The 25,991-nt window shown below is 36.7% G+C and overlaps 1 protein-coding gene across 2 annotated transcripts in view; it reads right to left on the bottom strand.

The window, feature by feature from the left end:
• Positions 1–25,754, bottom strand: part of CUNH12orf4 (chromosome unknown C12orf4 homolog) — a 40,371-nt gene extending 14,617 nt beyond the window's left edge. The window contains exons 1-9 of one of the 2 annotated variants that reach the window (XM_032874829.1): positions 25,670–25,754; positions 23,849–24,043; positions 22,001–22,146; positions 12,555–12,736; positions 8,168–8,267; positions 7,940–8,061; positions 3,147–3,253; positions 1,298–1,495; positions 344–472 (exon numbers count right to left, since the gene is read on the bottom strand). In XM_032874829.1, coding sequence (XP_032730720.1) covers positions 344–472; positions 1,298–1,495; positions 3,147–3,253; positions 7,940–8,061; positions 8,168–8,267; positions 12,555–12,736; positions 22,001–22,146; positions 23,849–24,026 — 1,162 coding nt within the window. In that variant the 5' untranslated portion in view covers positions 24,027–24,043; positions 25,670–25,754. The remainder of the gene's footprint in view (positions 1–343; positions 473–1,297; positions 1,496–3,146; positions 3,254–7,939; positions 8,062–8,167; positions 8,268–12,554; positions 12,737–22,000; positions 22,147–23,848; positions 24,044–25,669) is intronic. The other variant, XM_032874830.1, reaches the window with a different exon arrangement.
• Between the last annotated feature and the right edge of the window lie 237 nt (positions 25,755–25,991).

Raw genomic sequence — 25,991 nt, 5'->3', positions numbered from 1 at the left:
TGTGGAGCTCGATCCCAGGACCCTGAGATCATGACCTGAGCCGAAGGCAGAGGCTTTAACCCACTGAGCCACCCAGGCGCCCCCAGAATTTAAATTTAAAAACAGTTTTTGCTTAAAAAAAATTAAAACAGTTTTGCTAAGGTTATTGAACAAAATCATGCAAAAAGGAAATTAAGAACAGAATTCAAGCTTCTGAAGATCTTAAATTTTGTTCTCAATTTCTTTCTTCCACTTTTCCACCAATACAACTTTCTGTATTTTAATAATGGTCCATATGCTATTAGAGTGCTTAGGGACAGAATACACCGAAAGTGAACTTTTGAAAAATTTGAGTTTTACTGACCATGCGATTCTTTCAACTTACTCCTTCGTTGGGTTCTAGCATAAAGTACCACCTGCTGGACAACTTCCAGCTGCTCTTCAATTCGGGGAAAATGGAAGTCAGTGCATTCTTGGCAAACTGTGGCAAAATCTAAGGGACCCAAAACATTTATAAACTTCTACAAGTGAACTATCAAATATTTAGTATTTACTTATAAAATGACAACGAGTAGAAATAAAATATAAAATTCGTAAGTATGATTTCTTATACTTGCCCTTTCAATAATTATGTCTTAAGTTAGGGGACAGTGATTTTTGTTGGAATCAGAAACCTATTCTCTCACTCAAAAGAGTAAACAATTAATAGATAAGGAAATTTTCAGGTAATTTCAAACCTTCTTTAAATAACAGTTACTTTAATCATCATCCAGTCCCCCGAATGCTAAAAAATAAAAGACAGTTCTTATAGTTATGATGGTAAATAAACTCTATTCAAGCTTCCTTAAAAATGTATACATTTCAATATATATATCTAAAATTTTTAAAATAATCATACAAACTGAGTTGTACAGAGGGAACTTAGAATTTTACCTGGCACATTTAAGAAATATGTTATCTAAAATCCTAGGAAGAAAGGACAAAGGGATGAACTAAAATTCATGGAGCCAGGATCGGCTTCTGAATTGAATACGTTTATATCTTGATTATTCTTTTTGTTATGCCTTGAAGCAAGAATCTTGTAAGAGCAGTACTTAGGATATAATAGAATTTTAAGAGAAAGTCAATATCCTGAAGCAATCTACCACTGCTAAAGTATGAAAGAAATCTAAAACAGCCATGGCTGGGTAAGTGTGTTGCTTGGCTACTAAAATACTAAGGCTAACTAAATTTTTTGCTTTTCTATAAATTCTTTCTTTGTAAGAATGGTATTAAAAGGGGGAAATTTAATGAAATAAATAAGGTAATGTTAACTTACCTCTCTTAATACCACTATATGAATTGATTCGATTATCTACTAGTAAAACCAGGCCACACAGAGATGTGGAATAAAGTGACAGGGCAGTCTGGAGTCGATGGAGTTTCACGCCACTTCGATGATTTCTTTTGTGCTTACAGAAGTCCAGCATATCTGCTCTCAGCAATCTCAAATTATGCATGGTCTTCAGCTGGGCTCCTGGGGGGTGGGCAACAGTCCCAGAAAGAAACTCAGACAGCTGCAAAAATCCAGTATAACAGGATGCAAATCTCTATGGCAAGAATTCAGATAAATCTGTGCTACAAATAATTAGAAATAGGCTTTGCAATTTTGCATCCTAATAACTAGACAGATTTAACCTTCCTATTTAAAAAAAAATAATATATTAGCTAAAACAGAAAATGTTTGGCAAAACAAACTATGGAAGAAGGACATAATTTTTTTATTTTAAATTTTTTTTGTTGACATACAGTTTGATATTGGTTTCTGGGGTAGAAGTCAGTGACATACAATTCAGTGTAGAATTCACTTACATACAACACCCAGTGCTCATCACAAGTACCTTCCTTAATCCCCATAACCCATCTAGCTCATCTCCTACTCCCCTTTCTCCATCAACCCTCAGTTTGTTCTCTATGGTTAAGATTCCCTTATGGCTTGTTTCCCTCTTCCCTTTTTTTACTCCCCCGCCCTTCCACTATATTCATCTGTTTCCTTTCCTAAAGTCGACAGTGATTGAGATCATTTAGTCTTTCTCTGACTAAATGTGTATTACATTTAATACACTCTAGCTCCTCCCATGTTGTTGCAAATGGCAAGATTTCATTTTCTTGATGGCTGAGTAATATTCCACTGTACATAGACATACCACAACTTCTTTATACATTTATCAGTTGACGGACCTTTGGGCTCATTCCACAGTTTAGCTATTATTGTGCTAATGCAGCTATAAACATTGGAGTGCATATACCCTTTCAAATCTGTATTTTTGTATCCTTCAGGTAAATACCCATTAGTGCAACTGCTAGGTTGTAGGGTAGTTCTATTTTTAACCTTTTGAGGAACCTCCAAACTGTTCTCCAGAGTAGTTGCATCAGTTTTCATTCCCACCAACAGCACAACGATTCACCTTTCTTGGCATCCTTGCCAACACCTGTGGTTCTTGTGTTGTTAATTTTAGCCGTTCTGACAGGTGGTATCTCACACCTGTGGTTTGTATTTGTATTTCGCTGATGATGAGTGAGGTTGAGCATCTTTTCATGTGTCTGTAAGCTTCTGGATGTCTTCTTTGGAAAAGTGCCTATTCATGTCTTTTGCTCATTTCTTGACCGGATTATTTGTTTTTTGGGTGTTGAGTTTATAAGTTCTTTAAAGATTTTGGATACTAACCCTTTACCAGATACATTGTTTGCAAATATCTTCTCCCATTCCGAGGGCCGTCCTTTAGTTTTGTTGATCATTTCCTTTGCTGTGCAGAAAGAAGCTTTTTATCTTGATGAAGTCCCAATAGTTCATTTTCGCTTTAGATTCCCTGGCATCTGGCAACATTTCTAGTAAGAAGTTGCTGTAGCTGAGGGCAAAGAGGTTGCTGCCTGTGTTCTCCTCTAGGATTTTGATGGTTTCCTATCTCACATTTAGGTGTTTCATCCATTGGAATTTATTTTTGTGTATGGATATGAGAAAGAGGTCTAGTTTCATTCTTCTGCATATCGCTGGGAGCAGGACATAATTTGTAATTAAAAACAACATGGGTACATTGTACTCATATGCTAGGGATTTTTCTCTTACATCATAAAAAAAGCTTCCCAAGTTATAATAAATTATGCCTGCAAAAAATGAATCCACTTACCTAAGTGAATGGTAAAACTTTCTTCCAACTTTCTCTGCTCCTCATAAATCCTTCCATTTGCTTCTACAGATTCTCTGAACTGACTTGGTTGTACTTTAATTTCTTCACTGAAATTAATAAAATTATTCATATGCTTTTTTTGTCTATTTGTCAAAAACTCTTCATGAAGGAAAGAAAGCTTTATAATGAAATGAGACAAAATGAAAGCTGAGAGTACCACTTAATTTATTCCTAAACTACTCCTTAATCCATGGTAACAAGGAAGAATCATAAACACCAGAAGTTCTTAAAATTCCTACTTGTTCTTTGATTTCCTTACAGTAAGTAATGCATATTATTCTTTCCAGTCATTAGAATATCAACGCATGTGGCCTAAGAGAATATTAAATGAAGTAATTAACTTACTATTTTAAAATGGCACATTTAAAAAAAATGTAATATATCCTATATCAAGGCTGACTCTAGGAAAAACTAAAAAATCAGTGAAGTGATAGAAATAAAAATTGAGAAGTCAAATAAAAGGAAGAAAAAAAGATGAAGTTCCTTTTGATGTATTCACATCTTTTTTTTTTTTAACCTTTTCCTGTTTTTTTTCCTGCCTTTCAAAGACATTCTCCTCCCTTTCAAGGACTTCTCTCTTTGCTCTACTGTGTTCTTGCTTATTTGCTGAAAAGGTTTCCATGGAGGCACTGTACAACTGTAAATTTAAATGTCACGGTATGCTGAAGATGATATAAGTCTCTAATAGTCATTATGGACTATATTTTTGGGATTATTCCAAAGAGTCTCATTAGTCTCACTAACTTCAATAGTATATACAGCTAATTTAAACCTAAAAATAGATTTATATTAATAAAACACTCTCACTGTAGGATGTGAAAAGCCCCAAGAAATTGCTGCTCCCACTCTAACAAGAAAAAGCCAGATCATCTATAGAATCCTAACTTTTCTGAAACTTGAGGTAACATGGCAACCAAATAAATTCAATTCTAAAGTGCAACACACCGCTCCTAGGGCAGACAGGAGACACAGTTTTCATTTCTGGCAGCGCATGGTAGAAAGGGGTTGTTGTAATGTAAGGAGGTAAGAAGAACTCACTAAAATTTTAATGAATTTTTAAAGGCCAAGTGTGGGCTAGCATGTAAATTTGGAATAGCTATGAGCCTCAGGCACAAGGGAGGTCTGTATGTACTGCAAACTCTTCTCCATTGGTCTCCACCAGGTGTTTCCAAGAAAACACTGGAGGCAGTCCAGGAGACAAGGGAGCCCCTTTGGTGGCATAGACAGAAATGCTGAGAATGCTCCAAATTCAAGCCCTAGGTAGACAGGGCTTGCCCAAGACTGAAGCTGGACAAAGACAATAGAGACCTGTTCCCCACCCCCAACTATGAGTCTAGCACCAAGTCTGATTCACAAACAACAACAGTCTATTCCTCACGGGTAGAGCAACAGCATGGAGAGAGACCTCACACTGTGGCACAGGCCTGCAAAAACTACTGGAAGTTTTGGAAGGAACAGGATGATAGGGAAAAACCCTCTAGAACCTAAAACCCCATCCTAAATACAAAGTGGCAGCAGCTTACTAGAGTAGAGAACATGAAACCTGTGGTTATCACTGAAAAAACAAAAACCAAACTCAGCTCAACTATTGACTAGTGCAGCATGACCTTCACATTAATGGCCTGTTCATTTCTAGACATAAATATTATTTACCTTAGTCTCTTCTAATACACACAACATCCAGCATTTATATTTTAAAAAACAGAGAGAGAGACACCCAAAAAAGCAAGGAAAAGAAACAAATAACCCATTGTCAAGAGCAAAAGCAATCAACAGACACAGACTGAGACATGACCCTGGTACTAGGCATAAAAGAAAAAGACTTTCACACAACGATGATCAATATGCTAAAAGATCTATTGGAAAACAACACACAAGGATGCATAAGGAATTTAAGCAAAGGGAGAAAGGAAACTAAAGTACTAGAAAGAAAAACATGATATCAGATTGACGATTACAGATATCAACTCCTTTGACAGGTTCATCAGCAGACCACCAACTCATTTTATGATACCACCATTACCCTGATGTCAAAGCCAAATGAAGATATCATAAGAAAAATGAAACTAGGGGCGCCTGGGTGTCTCAGTGGGTTAAAGCCTCTGCCTTTGGCTCAGGTCATGATCCCAGGGTCTTGGGATGGAGCCCCACATCGGGCTCTCTGCTCAGCCGGGAGCCTGCTTCCTCCCCTCTCTCTCTCTGCCTACTTGTGATATCTGTTTGTCAAATAAATAAATAAAATCTTAAAAAAAAGAAAAACAAAACTCTACACCATCATATATGATATATATGTTTATTTTATAGTAGACATAACTACTTACATATAATGTATATGAAATAATACATCGTGACTAATGCCTATAAATCTTAACTATAATATTTCTAGAATACTGCTGGGTAATAAAAAGAAAAGAACTATTCATAAATGAAACAACATGAATAAGTCACAAAAGCATTATGATAAGAGAAAGAAGCAAGACACAAACTGCTACATAATAGTTTGATTCTATTTATAAGACATTCCAAAAGAAATCAAAACTGCAGGGACAGAAATCAGAGCAGGTTGCCAGGAGCTGGGAAAGAGAAAGGAATGAGCTATAAAGATATAAAAAGGAAATGCTATATCTTGATTGCAGTGATGATTTCATGACAGTTAAGTTTATCAAAACTCATCAAAACCTAAAAGAGGTAAATTTTAATTTGCATAATTTACCCTTCAGTAGGCCTGAGTTTTTTAAAAAAGCAAAAATAATGGCTAAAAATAAAATGCCACTTTTATCAATTTCTTACAGGAGTTCTATACGGAGTTGAGTTGAAAACAAGCTTCTGCTGCCCAAGGAAACCGCTATTAAAAGAAAAGCAAAACTGACAAAGTCACCGTAAAAACATCTTTTCATAGGAATACTTAGTTTGTAAAAGCAACATCAGCTAGAGGCCAATATGTACACAGTGGAATTGATTCTATAGATTGAATTTCTAAAACTCTAGCAGCAAAGCAAGAGATGATTTTTATAACAAGGGGCATTTTCAGCTTTCTGAAATCCGTGACTCTCCGCATTTCTTTTTTTTTTAATTTTTAAATTTTATTTTTATTTTTTTTTTCAATTAGCCAACATACAGTACATCATTAGTTTTTGATGTAGTATTCAATGATTCCTTAGTTGCGTATAACACTCGGTTCTCATCAGATCATGTGTCCTTCTTAATGCCCATCACCAGACTCTCCACATTTCTAACCAACACATACAGTATATACTTTATATTCTGGCTTAATACACACATTTATTTATAGAAAGCTTCATCCATGATGTGCTCTCATATTTTTTCCTTATTCTACTCTGCCATACTCCGTTCCATTCCATTTCATTCCATTCCATTTTATTGCTATTTTTAAACATCTTACTGGAAAGTAATGAATCTAGAATGGTCCTAGCAGACTGCAACCAGTGGTTTGAGAAACACCATTATACATTATGGGATACAGATGCTCTCAACACTTCTTTCTGCCCACCTCTCCCTTTGTATTGTGTTCATTCTTTTTTAAAATTTCTTGTTCATTATTTAGTTGAAATGAGGAGTAGAGTCAAATATATTAATGTCAAGGATGTTACCCCATTTCTAATCATAAAAATTGTTCAAATATTTCTAAGGTGTTGCCTTGGGAAAATAAGGCAAATGACAGATTATAATATTTGGAGAAGAGGTGATACAGATATCAGGTAAACAGTTAAGTGATAACTCATCCCTCTGCCTATTTGTCTCCCCATCCTATAAATATTTATTGAGCATGTCTTATGTGCCAGGGTGAAGAGGTAGACACTTGGCAAGGATCTGGGTATAACAGTAGAAAAAACAGACATGGCTTTTGTCTTCAAGGCAAGACTAGCAAGGGAGACTGACATTACACAAATAAAATGCTATTTCTAAATGTTTGGAGCAGATACCAGGCAACTGTTGGAAACAGGATTATCATATTTGTACTAAGTACATTTCCAGTTGAATATACTTTAAGATTTGAAAGAAAGAAATTCTCAAACATATGAGTATATACCCAGGAAATAATGTAAGTGCTGTCAAGCTCCAGGGCAACATATGAATAAAATGCATTTAGGCCATCAGGTACTGTACAAGTTATGAATTACAGAAGTCCTCTATACTCCTTTTCCTTCTTTTTTTTTTTATTAAGTTCAATTAGCCAACATATAGTACATCATTAGTTTTTGATGTAGTGTTCGATGATTCATTAGCTGTATATACACTCCTTTTCTACCTTGTACATGCTTCTATGACTGCAAATGTCATTCTATACAGTATTATTTTATTTATAGGTCAGTCTCTCTAGAATATAAGCCCCACATGTGTAGCCATCTTTGTTTTTCTGCTTAGAGAGTGCTTGACATTTAAGATGCATTCAACCAATGCTAATTGCACTGAACTGAAACCAACTGAAAACAAACAAGAGATTGTACTTGGGATATTTAGATATACACACCTAAGAGATTTATAGCTAAGTTCTAGGGGGGTAAGTCACTATTTTAAGCCAACCAATTAACCCCCTCCCAAACAACCCACACAAATCCAGATAATACCAAAGGTGTTGGAAGTATAAAATTACCTTGGATGATCATTGGTAACTTAAAAATAACTGCAACTAAAAGATTCCATTTTATAATACATATGAACTCTTCCTAACAAAGAACTTTCATCTAATAAGAACAACAGATGGGTAATACCTGAGCGAGCTGTTGTTAGGGTTTTTTAGGTCTTGATGAAGTTTTATCACCCATTCCTGATATTCTTGCTTTTGGATGGCAGTTGATTGTTTTAATTCATTTGACCATTTATTTTCTAAGTCCTAAAAAGAGAGAGTACACCAAGTGGTCATTTTTTTTTTTTTTTTAAATAAGCATAAGTGAAAGAAAATGTAACTGTGTATCTAAAAATCATTGTACTTTACTTACTTGCTGGGATTCAAAATGCTGAGCAGCCAGTGAATTTACATCTTGATCTGTCAGTGATTTTCCCAATTCCTGCATCACTTTTTCCATTTCAATGCCTTGTCTAAAACATAAATAAGCGGATCAGATATATTCATGATATCTTTAAGGGGATGGCACTCCAGATTCATTGAACAAGCTTCACGGAGTGAAAATAAAATTTTTTCTTTTATAAGAAGATGTCCAGGAAAAGCAACTGTAATACCTGGAAAGCACTCTGAAGGCCTGGAAATGGGGATGTGGGAACGATGATAATGTCATATAACGCTTCATTTGTTCAGCTAAATTTAACACAAAAGTGAAAGCGGTCAAAATCTAGGCAATCTTTCAATTTCCATGACTAATGCTTGAAACTAGACTCCTTTCTCATCTGCAGATTTCCTTAAAGAAGACACTCTGACTCCAGCTTTACATTTTCTACTTATAAGCACGAGAGTTAAAGTGACTTCAAGCTTTGAAAGTTAGCTTATAGTTACCACCTGAAGCTGTCAGTTAGGTTCTAAGAATCAAACTGGTATTAAATCACAAAGTTCTCTTTACAGAATATAAAATACATTCTAAAGATATGTTTTGGCCTTACATTCTTTGTGCAGAAATTAAACATGGTTTTTCCACAGGAAAAGCTAATCACTGGTATTAGAAGTTCAGATACCAATTATTTGTGGGAGGGATGGGCTGTGCAAGAAGGCCTGGGGGAGCCTTCGGCAGTGCTGGAAATAGTCCATTTCTTATGCTGAGTGATGAGGGGGTGTGCTTACTTTATAAAAACTTACTGAATTGTACACCTACAGTTTGTTGTCTTTTCTATATATTTTAATAAATAAGTTCTTAAAAATTTTCAAATTAAAAAATTATCCTCTAATATAAATGTATTAAAAAAGTTTGTTCTAAAATGTATTTCAAACAGATGGGAAAAGAATGAAATAAAGATATAAATGAAAAGGATTTTACTATCAGTCTAATTATATTAAATGCTCTTAAAAGAGAATTTATCCTTACTTATAACAACTGATTAAGATACTTATACGCATGTGATAAATAAAAGTCATTTATATGTTATACATTTCTATATTTACCTCCTAGTATTAAATATTCAGTACCATTTCGTCCTCACTTAATTCTAATGAGGGTGATCCCATTAACTTCTAATATCTATTGGGGGCCAGGTGCTTGCAAGTAAAATTTTTAATTAAAGAAGAAATAACGGCAACAGAGTTATAAATACAAACTTTGATATAAATTAATATTTTACATTACGCATGTTCCCTCTAGTGGATAAAACATATCATTGCCATTTTTAAGTTTTAAAGATTCAGTATCTTTAAATATCAATAAATGAGTATCTTTAAACATTTATATCTTAAATCTGGCTTGCTAACAGTAGTAAATTAACAGTGAGGAAAAAAGACTAATCAATAATTCAACAAAGGAAACTGCATGAACATTTATTTTATCCTAAATGTGTCAGAAATGCAAGAGCTAAAGATATAATACAATTGTCTCAGATTAAGATCAAAGGAAATTTTATTGTATTTCTAGTTCTGTCTAACTAGATATTGGCTCAGTATGTCAGGTGTGACAATTCTAACAACCTGAATATTATCTTGAAGACACTTAGAAAAAATGGTTATAAAAGTCTGCTGTAACAGAACAAAACAGCAAACAATGATTATACTGTGCGAAGAAACTGTCTTTTAAAGATGCAAAGTGGAATTAAAATGAAAAGAGGACTACGAAAATGTGTCACTTCTGCTTATGCATGGGGTAAATGAATTGGGTGAGTTTCCATGGCTATCAGTGAATTCCAACTTGCCTTAAATTATACTGTTCACCTTTACAACAATCACCTACCTCAAGAGGAGCCTAGCTTACCTTTCCCTTTCAAGCTAACAGGTTGGGTATGTGGAGAATAAACTACAAACTGTTGTCAAAATAAATGTATTCAAATATTATGTTTACAAAGAAAAAAAACAAAACAAAACCAAACCCCGTCAAGAGATTTGGCCAAAGGACATTTCAAAAAATAACATAAACCCAAATAAACTCCTGCTAAAAAGCTATTCCACGACAGAAAGCAAAGTATGAAGTACCAGTAAATGCAGATAATTAGTAAGTTAATGCAGCTTCCCAAAAGGGGAAGAATCACGTGGAATAGAAATCTTCTTTTGATTTAGAAAAAAAGAACAATTACAGAATACTGATGGCCAGATGCAGAGTTTTCTGTGAGGTGTAGTGAGTAGGTGGCAAAGTGGGCACAATTCAGAGTAGCTCACCAGCTAAATGAAAGTACTGCTTGTGGCTACTAATATGGACTCCAGACAGCCAAGCTAGGAATTTTTCAATATATCTAAATAGGCAGAATGAGGACAGTCCCAGAAAACCCGAGATTCAGGAGTAGATTCAGAATGAGCTGAAGGTTTTATTATTTGAAGCTTTGGTAGGAAAAATCAGATAAATGAAAGTAGTGTTAGGTAGTTATACTTCCATATATTTATATAAAGTTAACCTGTATTTCATTCTTATTCTAAAAATATATTCACAGTTCTACCGGCTACATAATAAAGGACTAAAAAAAAAATTAAATTTTTGTCTCCCTCAGGGTCACAGCTTCAACTCTTTACAGGTATTTACCTGGTGGCAAATACCTGTACTGCAGGTGTCCCACCTAGAAAGGAATAAACTGCCTCAGGCAGCTCATCAGCAAAGCTAAACCCATACGGAGTGACAGATGTCAAAACATCAAGTTCTTTCTGACAGGGAATGCTCTAATATTCTACTAGATTGGAAAAAAATGGTTGAGAGGAATAGAATTGTTATGAAAATGTACAAATCTATGCAATATAGTGAAAATGCTGATCTGGTATGCAGAAGTGTATTTCTCAGGAAAAAATGACAATCCATTTGCTTATAATTTTTGCATGTTAAATTTCCCTAACTATGACAACCCTCAAGATAACAGATTATTCTCATCTTGCTGGTCCCAGCATTTTCTAATGTAAAGCAAATGAGAGCCAGAAGCAAACTGGTACATCATTTTAAATTTATTACTTTGGGACAGACTATCACGTCAGTCACGAAAAATACACGTGATTTGGTCCTAATATACTTTCACAAAGAAATTTCACATCAGCCACTCAAAACATTATCTTAATGCCATGTACCTAAAGTCGTAAATGAGTATTTGCAAGGTAATAAATGTTATTAGATTCTGCCAGATTAAAATAGATTATCTAGAAGAAGCTTATCCTGATTATTATTACATTTTATAGAATTGCTAGGAAGCAATCTGGAAAGTCATACTTTAAAATAAATAATGCTAGCAATCTTTTACTTACTCTGGAGGAATTAAAAAATGAGTCACAAAAGGACTGTTTGCAATACTGTACACAATGAATTAAAAACTAATTAAAATGTCCTAGACTAATACTAGTGCTATTTTTTCCCTCATGTATATAAGCTTGCAAAAATGAACTGAAAGAGACCATGAACTTAGTAACAGCAGGGTTTTAAATACGTTCTGAATGGGGAGAGAGCATGGTAGAGTGGTTAAGAACTCTGGAGTGGAGCTACGACTTCAAATTCCAGCTTGTCTTTAGACAAGTTATTTGACTTATTTAAGCCTCATTTTCCTCATCTGTAGAAGGGGCTAATAATAGTAGGGTCGTGGTGAGAATCAAATGAGATAGGGCATCTGTTATGGACTGCATGTTTGTGTCCCCACAAATTTGTATGTTGAAACCCAAATCCCCAGTGTGCTGATATTCAGAGGTGGGGCTTTCGGAGGTTATTGGGTGTAGACAAAGTCATGAGGTTGGAACCCTCATGATGGAATTAGTATCTAGAGCTCTCTCTCCAGAAGGGATGCACTAGGACCACACCCTGAGGAAAGGCCATGGGAGCGCACACTGAGAAGGCACTCTGTATAAGCCAGGAGATGGGTCTTCCAGAAATCATATCTGCTGGCACATTGATCTTGAACTACCTAGCCTTCAGAACTGGGAGAAAGAAATTTCTCTTGTTTAAGCCACCCAGTCTATGGTGTTTTGTTATAGCAGCCTGAACAGGGCTAAGACATCATCTAAAGCTCTCTGCGCAGTGCCTGGAACTTACAAATAACATATAAAGCCACCATAATTTATTCAGGTAAGTCACTTAGAAATTTTATAAGCCTATGATGACTTCCTAGTTGAAATTACAAACTGAAACACACAAGAAAATTAATTTTCAAAATTAGAGAACCTTTTTCTATTTTGTTCTTCGATTTTACAATTAAATGAAAACCAATTGTTCTGCAGCCATCATATCTGACAATATGACATTTAATCATGATAGTGCAAGAAATCTGAAATACCTCTCTCGTAATTTTTTCAGCTCCACGTCTCTTTCGCCGATCAGTTCTGAGATACTAACAAAGTAATTATGTTCCAAATTTAGGAGAGTTTCAGAGGCTGGAGAATGGATTAGATCATGGTACACATCTGCAAAATCTTCATCCCAGCTGGGCTCTTCAGGCCTTGCATGCTCTAATGTGGTCTACAAGATGACATACAGTCATTCTCAAATCATGACATGGCATTTCATTTACTATACTACTAGGGTAGTACATATAGTATGAATCTTTTTTTGTTCATCAGACAATGGATTGAGACCTTTTATTTATATATTTGTAGATATAGGTTATATAGGATTATTTGAGTATACAAAAAATATGGAAAGACATAAATTAAGTTGTAATATGAATTACTTGGAGGTAGGGATGAGGAGGGGGTGCTAATATGGAGGAAAGGATAGGAAGTGTACGTAATTGAAAAAAAATTAAGGGTGCTATGATCTCATTTCTGTAAAATAACGCACACACACACACACACACACACACACACACACAAAGGGATGATCAACAAAATGCTAATGGTGGCTACTTCAGGAATGTGGGATTTTTGATGACCTTAACTTTCTTTATATTATTATAATTAGAAAAAAGCTTCTCATTATCAAAAATACATTGCTAACAAAGGGTTTTTAGGATATACATTTAGAAAATGAGTTTACATATATACTCAAATGTTTAGTGATGCAATAGCCCTGAAAACCCAATTCATGTATAGGATTTTACATCAGGATAAATCCACACAGGGTGCCTAGATGGTTCAGTGGGTTAAGCCTCTGCGTTTGGCTCAAGTCATGATCTCAGGGTCTTGGGATCGAGGCCCGCATAGGGCTCTGTGCTCAGCAGGGAGCCCGTTTCTCCCCCTCTCTTTGCCTGCCTCTCTGCCTACTTGTGATCTCTCTCTGCCTCTGTCAAATAAATAAGTAAAATCTTAAAAAAAGATAAACCTACTCAATTATTTTGACTTTTTCTAGTATTCTGCTTTCTTCTTGAAATCCTTTTAAGAATATGAAATTTTTAAAAATATGCTTTTAAGGATATGAAAACAGTTAACTATCAAAATGATAAGGGACTGAGTAAACACTGATAAACAAGAAAAACAGAAACATGGGGAGAGGCAAAATGAGGATACCCTCAACACACACACAGATCCACCCAAGGAAGTATACACACAACCATCTGGGGAGGTACCTGGGAGGTACCTTGGGACCTGGGATCTGTCAATACATCAGACAGACACAATGCTTCTACAAGTGAGAAAAGTGGCTGAGTAGTCCTTTGTCAAAGATTATATAATTTAACAGCAAAAGTGGAAATGACACAAAGAATTCAATGTTTTTTCCATTACTGATCTTTGTAGACATACACCTGTAAAAAAAGAACAATCTGAATTCCTCCCTTTTCTTACCAATGAAAGTAAAAACTGTAATCGATGATGATGTAACTCAGAGTAATAATTTACCTAAAAATTAAACAAGCAGACATATCCCAGAAATAGGTTATCTTGAACCCAGTCACTCAATGGGTAAGCTTTCCCCCTTGTTTTCTTTCACTTACACTTCAACCAGTTGCCAGATCAGGAGGGAAGAGTTTAAGGTGACTAGCTGAATCTTGAACATGGATTTCATCTGCTCTGATGCCTCTGAAAACTTGAAAGCACATTCTTTTTTTTTTTAATTTTATTTTTTCAGTGTTTGAAGATTCATTGTTTATGCACCACACCCAGTGCTCCATGCAATACATGGAATTACGTATTGCATGCTCCCAACCCAACCCCTTCCCCCTGTCCCCTCCAAAACCCTGTTTGTTTCTCTGAGTCCACAGTCTCTCATGGTTTATCTTATCCTCCAATTTCCCCCAACTCACTTCTCCTCTCTATCTCCTAATGTCCTCCATGTCATTCCTTACGTTCCACAAGTAAGTGAAACCATATGATAATTGACTCTCTCTGCTTGACTTATTTCACTCAGCATAATCTCCTCCAGTCCCGTCCATGTTGATACAAAGGTTGGGTATTCATCCCTTCTGATGGAGGCATAATATTCCATTGTATATATGGACCATATCTTCTTTATCCATTTGTCTTTTGAAGGGCATCTTGGCTCTTCCCACAGTTTGGTGACTGTGGCCATTGCTGCTATGAACATTGGGGTGCTGATGGCCCTTCTTTTCACTACATCTGTACCTTTGGGGTAAATACTCAGTAGTGCAATTCCAGGGTCATAGGGTAGCTCTATTTTTAATTTCTTAAGAAATCTCCACACTGTTTTCCAAAGTGGCTGCACCAATGTGCATTCCCACCAACAGTGTAAGAGGGTTCCCCTTTCTCCACATCCTTCCAACATTTGTTGTTTACTGTATTGTTAATTTTGGCCATTCTAACTGGTGTAAGGTGGTATCTCAATGTGGTTTTGATTTGAATCTCCCTGATGGCTAATGATGATGAATAATTTTTCATGTGTCTCTTAGCCATTTGTATATCTTCTTTGTAGAAGTGTCTGTTCATGTCTTCTGCCCATTTTTGGACATGATTATCTGTTTTGTGTGGGTTGAGTTTGAGGAGTTCTTTAGAGATCATGGATATCAGCCCTTTGTCTGTAGTGTCATTTGCGAATATTTTCTCCCATTCTGTGGGTTGCCTCTTTGTTTTGTTGACTGTTTCCTTTGCTGTGCAAAAGCTTTTGATCTTGAAGTCCCAAAAGCACGTTCTGGTAACTGCTCTAGGAATTATAAATAGCCCACGTAACTTAAGCTCAGTTCAAAATTCACTTCAGGTTCATGCTCAAATTTTGTAGGAAGGAGCCCTGAGAGATCATAGGGATCTGCCTGCCCATACATAGTACCAGATAAGCTAACTAATAATTGGCAACATCAATTTAAAACTTGGCCTAGAGCAAGCTTTACAAATAGGTAGAAACTACCTACACAAGAAGCGCTAAACAGAGTTTTTTCCTAACCTAACTCATGCCATCCATTCAGGATAGAGGATACTAGGAAGGGAACTGTGATAGCTGTGGGGAATGGGAGCACTGGGTAAAGGTCTGCAGAGAGAAAACTGTTTAATGTCCAGGCCATTACTTCTCCACTTCCACCTTCCCGCATAAAGCTTTGGCCCTGAGTTCACAGACGTCCTCTCTTTTTCCACCTCCTGTCATCAGCCTGGGTTACCTGGATGCCCATGTGGATAAACCAATCCAATGCCCTGCCTCTTGTTTCTCAGAACTTATCTTTACTAAGTTCTCTACTCCTCCTTAAAACCCCATTCTGCATCATCCCCAGGAATAGCTTAGCCTCTGAAATTGAAACATTCAGTCTTTGACTATAACCTCTAACCAAGATTCACATTCAATTACTCCCAGGCAACTGGTTCTTTAAATCATTAGGATCTCCACTGCACAGACCCTTCTACTTTCTCATATTTTATCAGCCATTAGGTCCAGCCCAGCTTCATTTTCTTCTCTTAGCTGTTTAGAGAATGGTCCATTGTCTTGCCAAAATCCTCAACCCCCAGAACTGATATTCTTTCTCTTGCCCACCTAACAAAACTCATATTCCTCTTCTCTATGCCTGAAATCAGTCTGTAGAACACTGCAGCAGAAAAAAAGCACAAAACCGTGAAGTTTATGGTGACAGATTGGTGCTACTCTAATGTTTGGTGCTACTCTAACGTTTCCCTTGAATGATGCCTGGCAATCCCATCTTTTTCTGGTCAGTTCTCTCCTCAAATATCCAATTGTGTCATTAGTTCCCCACCTCATCTAAACATGTGGCCTGTTCTTTATTTCCCAGGTAAAGTAGAAGCAGTTAGAAGAAAATGTCCTCAACTTCCTGCTACTAAAGCAGTAAAATTTTCAGAATCTGTATCCATCCTTTTCTTCTTCCTTTCTGCCAAACAGGAGAAATGTCCCTCCTCCCAGTCAGGATTAATTCCCTGAGTTCTGGACTTTATCCCTTCTAGTCTTCATTGGTACCATCACAAACAAACCTCTGACCTTGTGTTTTCATTTTGCGAGTGTCTCATCCTTCTTTTCTATGCAACCAAGCTTCTTGAGTTATCTGTACTCATTCTATTTCCACACTCCCACACATTCTTAAAGTCACTGAAATCTAGTTTCAGCCCCACCAATTCATTAAAACTGATCTTGCCGCAGAGAAAGATTACTTGATAAACCCAATGGATATTTTTTGAGTCTTTTCCTCACTTCATTTTCTCAGTAGCATTTGACATTATGAGCTATTTCCTCCTTCTTGGCACCTCTTTTTTCTCAACTTTCATGAAGCCATAATCTCTCTTCTTTCTACTCCCTGGGCCAATCCCTCTCTTCCCTTTGCAGATTCTTCTTCCTCTGTTCATCTCTTAAGTGTTAGTGTGTTCATTTATTTTTATATTCATCTATCTTTTTTTTTTTTTTTTTTTTTTTTTTTTTTTTTTTTTTTTTTTTTTTGCCATCTACCAACCCATACCAAAGCACTGTTATTTTCAGGCACTGGGTACCAGAGCTATAATAGAGAATACACTAAACATTTCCAGGCGCCTATCCACACAAGCAGGAGATACACGTTAGTCAACAGATAACTATAATGCAGGGTTTCATCAAGATTCTGCACAGGAATGCATTCTTTTCCTTCTACATAGTCACCCTGGGCAATTTCATTCATCCCATGACTTCAAAATTTATCTGTGTATGAATGACTCCCATACCCATGTCTCCGATCCAATCATCTTTCCTGAGTGTCAGGTGTACACAGCTAAGTGCTTATGGGACTTCTCCACATAGGTGCCTCTTGTAGGCACTTCCCATTTAAAGGGTATAAACTGAAGCCATCATTTTTATGCTGTAACTTGCTTCTCAGGTAAAGGGAGCTCAAGTGAAGGGAGCCACCATTCTACCATTCCCTCAGTTGTCCAAGCCAGAAATCTGAGCCAAGTTATATTTTATCTTTCAAGTCTCAGCTTAATTACTACCATCTTAGAGAGGAGTTCTCTAATGCTATATAAATTAGGTTCTCCCAACCTACCTCACCCCCTTCATGGCTCTCCATGGCACCCTACTTATTTCCTTTTTTTAAAAAAGATTTTATTTATTTATTTGAGAGCAAGACAGTGAGAGAGAGCATGAGCGAGGAGAAGGTCAGAGGGAGAAGCAGACTCCCCATGGAGCCCGGAGCCCGATGTGGGACTCGATCCTGGGACTCCAGGATCATGACCTGAGCTGAAGGCAGTCGTCCAACCAACTGAGCCACCCAGGCGTCCCGTCCCTACTTATTTCCTTAATAACATTTTTAATATTGTAAATTACATACTCATTAAGTGTCTTCTTCACTAACATTACATGAGAATAAGGCCCAGATTTGTCATGTTGATACATCCCCAATGTCTGGTACAGGATCCATACACAGTGTTTGCTGAATAAACAAATATATGAATGGAAAGTCTTTGGTATCTTCTCTTTATCTACCATTTTAACTACCATTATTCTAGACTAAGCTTTCATAATTTCTCCCCTAACTACAACAGTCTTCTAACTTATTCCAGTATTTCTCCCTTGCAGGATAAACTCTTCACACTAATGCACTGAACTGATATTCCTGAAGTGCAAATAGGATCATCATCTTACTTCTCTGCTAAACTCTTCTAAAGCTGCCCATTACCTTCGGCATAAAGACAGAATGCAAGATGACTTGCAATTCTCTTTCTTAGCCATTCTGAACAATTTGCAGTTTTTCTAATGTGCCATGGGCTCTCTCACCTCTAGACCTTTATATTTATACCCCTTACCTAGGATATTATTTCTCTCCTCTCCCACCACACACCTTCCACCCAACCTATTTCCAACTAATCTTTCAGGCCTCAACTCCCTTTCTCTTTCCTGTGGGAAGCTTTTCTCAAGTTCTCCAGCTTTGTGCTCTCCTTGCACTTTTCTGTACCATAGCATTTATCACATTCATTGCACTTAATTTTTATTTTTTTTAAGATTTTATTTATTCACTTATAAGACAGAGAGAGCGCATGAGTGGGGGGAGGGGAAGAGGGAGAGGGAGAAGCAGGCTCCCCGCCGTGCAGGGAGCCCCACATGGGGGTCCATCGCAGGACATGAGATCATGAGCTGAGCTGAAGGGAGATGCTTAACCAACTGAGCCACCCAGGCGCCCCCACGGCACTCAATTTTAAATATTTGTCAGTCTGTAAACTCTATGAAGGTAAGAACTGTGTCTATTTTCTTTCTGCTTATCCCCAAGTGCCTAACACAATATCTGATGCCTAACAGAAGCTCAGTTCACATTTGATGAATGGATGAATACAGAGACTTGAGAAGACAACACTGAAATGGAACACAGGGTACCGCCAAAAATACAAAGTCAACTTCACAATTTTGCCAACAGTTGGCTCTGTCTAGCTTTCTTCATCCAGCCAAGCTTACTTCTCGTAATTTAAAAAAAAAAATTAGTGCAATAGCAAAGACATAGCAGTTGATTAGGAAAAAACCATAAAAGGTTTTTAGAGGCTGAAAACGTAGAACCTATGGCAGTAGGCATGAAAAGGAAACACGGAAGAAAAGAGAATTCGTCCACGCAGTAGGGATTCACAGTCAGACACACTTTAGTAGGCCATCAGAACCTCTGCTACCAGGCAGGTACATCCATTGAAGTACAGCTCTGTTGTCAGGGGACAATGGTCCTCTACAACAGAAATCCCTTATATAACAGCAGGATATTTGGTACATCTCTGCAGAGATGGGACAGACATCCTTCCTTGGAGCTGCCCCTCACTGTATCACCTAAAGGTATCATCACTTATATTTATAACAATGACTCGGGGTCCTCAGGAGTCTGAGATCAAGAGCTCCACACTCCTCCTACTGAGCCGGCCAGGTACCCCCGTACTACATTTTTAGAAGATCTTTGTTAAAAGGTGGTGAAGGCAAAAGTTTCATGATTTAAATATATTAGCATTTGAAACATCTGCTAAGTCCATTTATAGTAAATGGAGCTCCTTCTTTCAAAACCAAGGTCATCAATATTACTGTAAACATTATGCTCTTTCACCTTTTTACTGATGGTCCCGTTATCCTTCTCAGGTGACTGTACTACTGTTTACCCATACAGCCATGTGGTAGCCCCCTTTCTGGGGCTCATCACACTTGGATTATTCTGATCTCTGCAAGGCTGCAGTTTCTAATCTCTGCTGGCCTTTTGGTGACTTGCAACATAGTTTCTTTTTCCTTTTTAACTCCTTCTTTTTAGTTGCTGATTCCTACATTTCTTGAGCTTGTACTAGCTGCTGTTCAGCTTTTATAATTTTCACAGCCTGAATATATCCAGTGGGTATAACAGTATTTGGATCCTCTCGGTTTTTTTCCTGACAGTCAAGATTTCCATTTTTTTTCTTTCAGAATTAGATTCTTCACTCTTTCTTTCCTTAATTCTTTAAAAACAAACAAGCAACTATACTTCTAGTATTCTGGCATTGCTAGAAAGCTGAACTCTATGTAATATGGGGTGCTATGTATCTTCTAAATTTGCAGAGGGTGAGAACAGATTACTTGCTTTATGGAGGCTTGTTGATTTTAGTTCACAGTAAATCCGTACTCTTGGGAGTAAATGAATAAGTATAAAGTGTTTTTATTTTGTTATATTAATATTATTATTATTACTATTGTTATGATCATTAATCTGGAAGATAGTCAAATTCCTATTTTTAGAATGGCTAATATGCAGAAGAATAAGGAAAACCATAAATTAGTGAATATGGTAATTACTTTTTTATAATAATATCAACTTAAACACCTAACCAGTCACTGACCTAACATTTGGGAAGTTGTCTCTTTGGTTATACCAAATCAGGGCTGGAAGAGGCTCTGCTTCCAGATTTTGTATCAAACGAATAGCAATCTTAGAAGAGGGGTTGATTGCTTTCTTCAGGAACTCTTGGGCACTCTTCCTCCCCCACCTTCTCTACATGCTCCCAGGTATTTACCCTGATCCCAACACTAACTGCACAGTGTTACTGGCTACAGACTTCTTTGTTTCCTTCCACAGAGCATAAGCTCCTTGAAGGCAAAGACTTATTCTCAACTGTGTACCCAACCCATTTTAGATGTACAAAAAAAATACTACTTGAATAAATTGAGTAGAATTATTCTTTTACTACATCTTATGTTCTTTCTCATCAGCAGAAAGATGTGGTTTTAAATAATAATTTTTACAGGTGTTATCTTTTTTAATGCACCTGTGTTCTTAATATTTAAAATAATACATGTAAATAGTATCATCTTTTTTAAATATACTAGGAAACCTTAATAGGCATGAAGGAAACTGCTTTGAACAACAAAATATGACCCCATAAAATTGATTTTTAAATTCTCATAGACCGAGTTGCTTAAAGTGGGATGTAATTCACTCATTATAGCTTGCAATTATCGAATTTGTCTGTTTGTGTAGTTTTGTTTCTGGATCTCTAACTCAAATGTAAATTCATGTTGTGTCTATCTCATTCACCGTTATATGTCCATATTTTTTCACATTATACTTCTGAGAAATCAGAATGCGTCTTGTATTGATGGTATCTTGGTATTCTATCATTGTTTAATTGGTGGTGGTGTTCTATCTCAGTAGTAAATAAAATAATGGTGTGTTATGATTGACGGCATCTTAGACTTTATGAAATAAGATATATTACTTAAATAGAAAAATGATGACATTATGTAACTATAAAAATGACAGTGAGGGAGTGCCTGGGTGGCTCAGTCGGTTAGTGACTGACTCTTGATTTTGGCTCAGATCACGATCTCAGGGTTGTAAGATCAAGCCCTGCATCAGGCTGTGCACTGAGTATGCAGCCTGCTTAAGATTCTCTCTCTCCCTCTGCTCCCTGACCCCCACTCACGCCAGTTTGCTCTATCTCTTAAAAAAAACAAAAAAGGCAACAAGAACAGTGAGGATAAGTGAGAGGACAAAAGTAAAAGCTTAAAATGAACCACTACTGCTAGTTTAAGGTTTCCAGATGATACAGGTCACCTGGTTAAATTAGAATTTCATATAAGAAAAGAATAAATTTTACTCTAATTATGTTCCATATAATATGTGGGATATACTTATAGTAAAAAAAAAATTCATTCTTTGGGATTTGAGTGCCCTGTATTTTTGATTGCTAAATCTGCCAACCCTGTCCTGGTTAGAAATACAAAAGTAGCTTCCCTTTTCCAAAGACATTACATAAAGTATTTGGTGCTTACCCTCATATAGGAAGGAAGCACATGAACGTCAATACAGATCATGTATTATGGAATAAAGTCTAGTATGTTGAGAAAAAAGGATTCCACAACTGTTTCACTATTACTTTATCAATTAAAAAGCTTCATCGAAGTCCAGAATATCCCTGAAATTCACAATCTGATCTATTTTCTTACCTCAGCATAAGCTTTGGCCCATGAACTGGCTAGCTGATGTAAATCTACTTCACCGGATTTCACAGCTTCCAGGGATGCTTCGGCGTCGCTGTCATAATCCCTGAGGGATTCTTCTTCTATAAACTGGCTTAGAGCTTCTTTTAAGTCTGTAACAGGGATAAGAAATGCCAACATCAGAAAATCCCAACATAAAGAGGGAACATTTTACCTGGATAGGTCTTCCAATGTGAAATTTTATCAAGCTTGTATCCTTAACTGAATGTCTAAATAAAATAAAATTAGCTTGGGGATCATTTGACTAGTTTCACAATTATTTTTCTTACTATTACAGGTTATTGCATTGACAATGGTTAAAACTCTTAACTCTTATGTATAACCTTGACACTGATTTAAAAACATTACTTTCTTAAGTCCGATTTTTCAGTTTGAAAAGAAAAATCTGAAAAAGAAACTGAAAAACTGAAAAAGAAAAATCTACAAATTTTCAGAAGGCTATCGTATTTAAATAAAAAAGCTTCCTATATATAGAGTTACATTCTTTGAATTTGAAAGAGAAATTGGGTGCTTAGCATATTAAATGGATTTAATTGGGATGATCTATAATTCCAGTTTTAGCAACACTACTTAGAGATGATATAATGGAAAGAGCATAGGGATAGAAATCGGGATATTTGTGTTCTGATTTTGGCTCTGTCACTATGTTTGTAACCTTAGACCCATGGTTCTCAGTTTTTAGCATGCATCAGAATTCCCTGGAGGGCTTACTGAAATAGATTGCTACGTGCCACCCCCAGAGTGTCTGATTCTGAAAGAATGGGGCGAGGCCCAAGAATGTGCATTTCTAACAAGGTTCCAAGGAATGCTGTAGCTTCTGAACAAGGAACAACCTTTGGGAACCGCTGCCTTAGGCAAAGAATTTAACTTTTCAATGTACCAGTCCTTATTTGTATAATGAGATCGTGTTAAAAAGTTCCTAGATTCCATTACAACTCTATGACCTAACATATTCTCAGCTTCAAATGTTTTTATCATTTGCGAGATAGAACACAGAGACCTTTTACAAATGATTTAATACAGATGACCTTATGGAATTAATTTAGGTAAGCAATAATTATTCAAAGATTAGTATGGCTTCCCTTCCATGACATCTCAGGAATAGAGGACCAGATCATTAAAAAGGCAATGCATTTAGCAACACAATTCTCTAATATCATAATTAGTGATAACTGAAATGAATCCACCCAACTAAATTAAGAGAGTAAGCATTCTAGCCCAAACCTTGTAGCTAATTTTTCATTTATTTTTAATTTTTTTTTTAACATGGGGCATGAACTCACAACCTGAGATCAAGACCTGAGCTGGGATCAAGAGTCAGATGCTTAACTGGCCAAGTTGCCCTGGTTCCCCTACAATTTAATTTTTAAACTAAATTACCTAGTAAACAACTACAAGGATTATAGAAAAAAATTCAATAAAACAAAGGCCCGGGGAACCTTTTTATTCTAGGAAGCAATTAAACACATCTGCTGTTTCAAGCTACTCAGGCTTAAGCTTTCTAATATGAAATGTCTAAGGAAAGAGACTATCAGAAAATAATAAAATGGTATTAAAAAATCAGTCCTCAGGGTGCCTCAGTAGCTCAGTTGGTTAAGTGTCTGACTCTTGATTTTGGCTCAGGTCATGACCTCATGGGTCATGAGATCAAGCCCAGTGCTGGGCTCCACGCCCAGTGGGGAATCCGCTTGAAGATTCTCTCCCTCTGCTCCTCCCCCCACCCCCACATGCTCTTTGTGTGTGTGTCTCTCTCTCTAAAATAAATAGATAAACCTTTACAAAATCAGTTCTCACCTTTTTCTATAAAGCATGGTAAACTGTGCAGCAGCATCAGACGCCCGTGTAAATGACTGGCATTCTCTTGAACAGGAAATTTGAGAGGCACCCTCAGTTCTAAGCACTGACTTCCTACCTTGAATTTATATACAAATTCCCTCTCTGTGTTGCAGAATCTTTCTCTGCTTTTCTTCATCTTCTTTGGCAGGCTTTCTATAGAATAAACAAACAAACAAAATCCCAGCAGATTATAAGTCCATAAAAATCACGTTTCGTTATTGTTGTACCACTTCTAAGAAAATGTTCCACGATTCAGTGATTTTGTTTGTGTGACTCAAAGCTAATTATTTTCAGTTTTCCTACCTTCATCCCTGCATTTTAATCTTCATGAAGAAAATGAAGTGCTTCTTTTTTTTTAATGAAAAAAGTTCCTTTTGAACTTCACTTAGGAAAAAAAAAACCCATTATTCCCATAAAGTATTTTGCATACCTAGGCAGGGTTCTCAATAACAGAGAGAGAACATGGAGAGAAGAGCAGAAAAGATTTTTAGGAAGAGATAACTAGGTGGACAGATAGAGAGTTTATGAAACAACTGGTGAATACAAAGTCAAAGAAACAGATTGGGGATCAAGAAGTGATCTTGAAGATCTTGGATGCTGTGAGTATGAGATCTTATTGGATACGGATGCAAGAAAGATGGTGTTAGGAAGATTTCCTTGTGAGAAAAAGATAAACAACAACAAAAAAAAGGCACAGTATAGCCCAAAAGGTAAATCAGACACTTTTCAAAAAGACGAAATTCTGGCCACAAAGAGTAAGAATCTATATCAATTAAGGATTTATTTATCAGCCTCCTTAGTAGGCTCCATCTCTACACTTTTCACCATCAAATCAGTTTTCACAGTATTCTCCATGCTGAAGTTACAATCTTTCCAAAGTGCCTATCTGATCATGTTGCTCATCTACTTAAAACTTTTTGATCATATTCCATTGCTCTCAGGATAAAATTCAAATGCCTTCACCCAGTACACAATGTTTCTATTTCCACACTCCCCCCACAGCACCTGCAACCCCTCATCCTCAACACACAAATTCACAAACCATTTTCCAGTCATATTAAGTTCTTTTTAATACCAAACCTCTCTTTCCACTTCCAACCTTTTTGAATGATTTTTCTTTGCCTAGAGCACTCTTACTGCTTTTTTCTTGGATAACAACTACTCATTCTTCAGGTCTCAGCTTAGATGGGCACCGGGGAGTCTTTAAATTTGTAAGACTGTCATAAGGATTAATTGAGTAATAAATACGAAGCATCTGACAAACAAGATGATCAACAGATGAAGGCTAGTAATAATAATAAAAGTTCTCTAATACCGTAGTAATTTAAAAATCATAGGTTACTGATTGAGTATACATGATGAAGACAAAGGCAGTAAGGGAACACTGTAAAAGGGAATTGAAAGTTAGGGATAAGTGGGTTATGATCTAATCTTGTTTAGATTTAGTATTTTCGATCAACAAAAACTATTAGCTCCGGTTTTAAACGGTTCAACATACAAACTTACTATGTTTCAACAAACTGAAACTTTAGTTCTCTCTCCCCAATTTTATTTTATTTCATTTTATTTATTTATTTTTAGCAGGGGTAAAATCAAGGAAGGTTTTCCGGGCAAAATTGGGATGGGATCCTGCCGCCAACAGAGTGCAGGTTCTGAATGCAGGAAAGGGACGGCAAGCTGCCGGCGCGAGAAGCTCTTGCCAAATGAGGACAACACCCTCTCCGTTAGGCGGTTGCAGTCCCAAACATCTTCCTCGCTCTTGGCCCTGGGCTCACCTACCCTAGTTCCGAAGTCCTGAGCCGAACGCACACTCCGAGCTGCCAGTGAGCTGGGGCACAGCGAACATCAGCTGACTTACCCCTTTGTTTTTACAGCCAACAGATCTGCTTCAGCATATTCGCCCATACCTTTTCCTCTTTCCCAAAACTCTGTAGAAAATTCCTCAGTCTAAGTGCCCCCTTTTCCCATCCTACCTCATTTAATCATTAAAAAACGTGTATTTCAAGAATGTGTATTTTTACTGTATTTCTACTGATTTCTAAGGAAATCCACTGTCGTGGCGAAAGTGCAAGGACAAAGCACAAACTCGGCTTTGGTAGAC

This window comes from Lontra canadensis, unplaced genomic scaffold (genome assembly GCF_010015895.1).
Source record: "Lontra canadensis isolate GAN:19392208 unplaced genomic scaffold, GSC_riverotter_1.0 scaffold53, whole genome shotgun sequence".
Lineage (NCBI taxonomy): Eukaryota > Metazoa > Chordata > Mammalia > Carnivora > Mustelidae > Lontra > Lontra canadensis.
The sequence above is the reverse complement of the archived record's forward strand: the minus strand, read 5'-3'. Positions and strand labels throughout refer to the sequence as shown.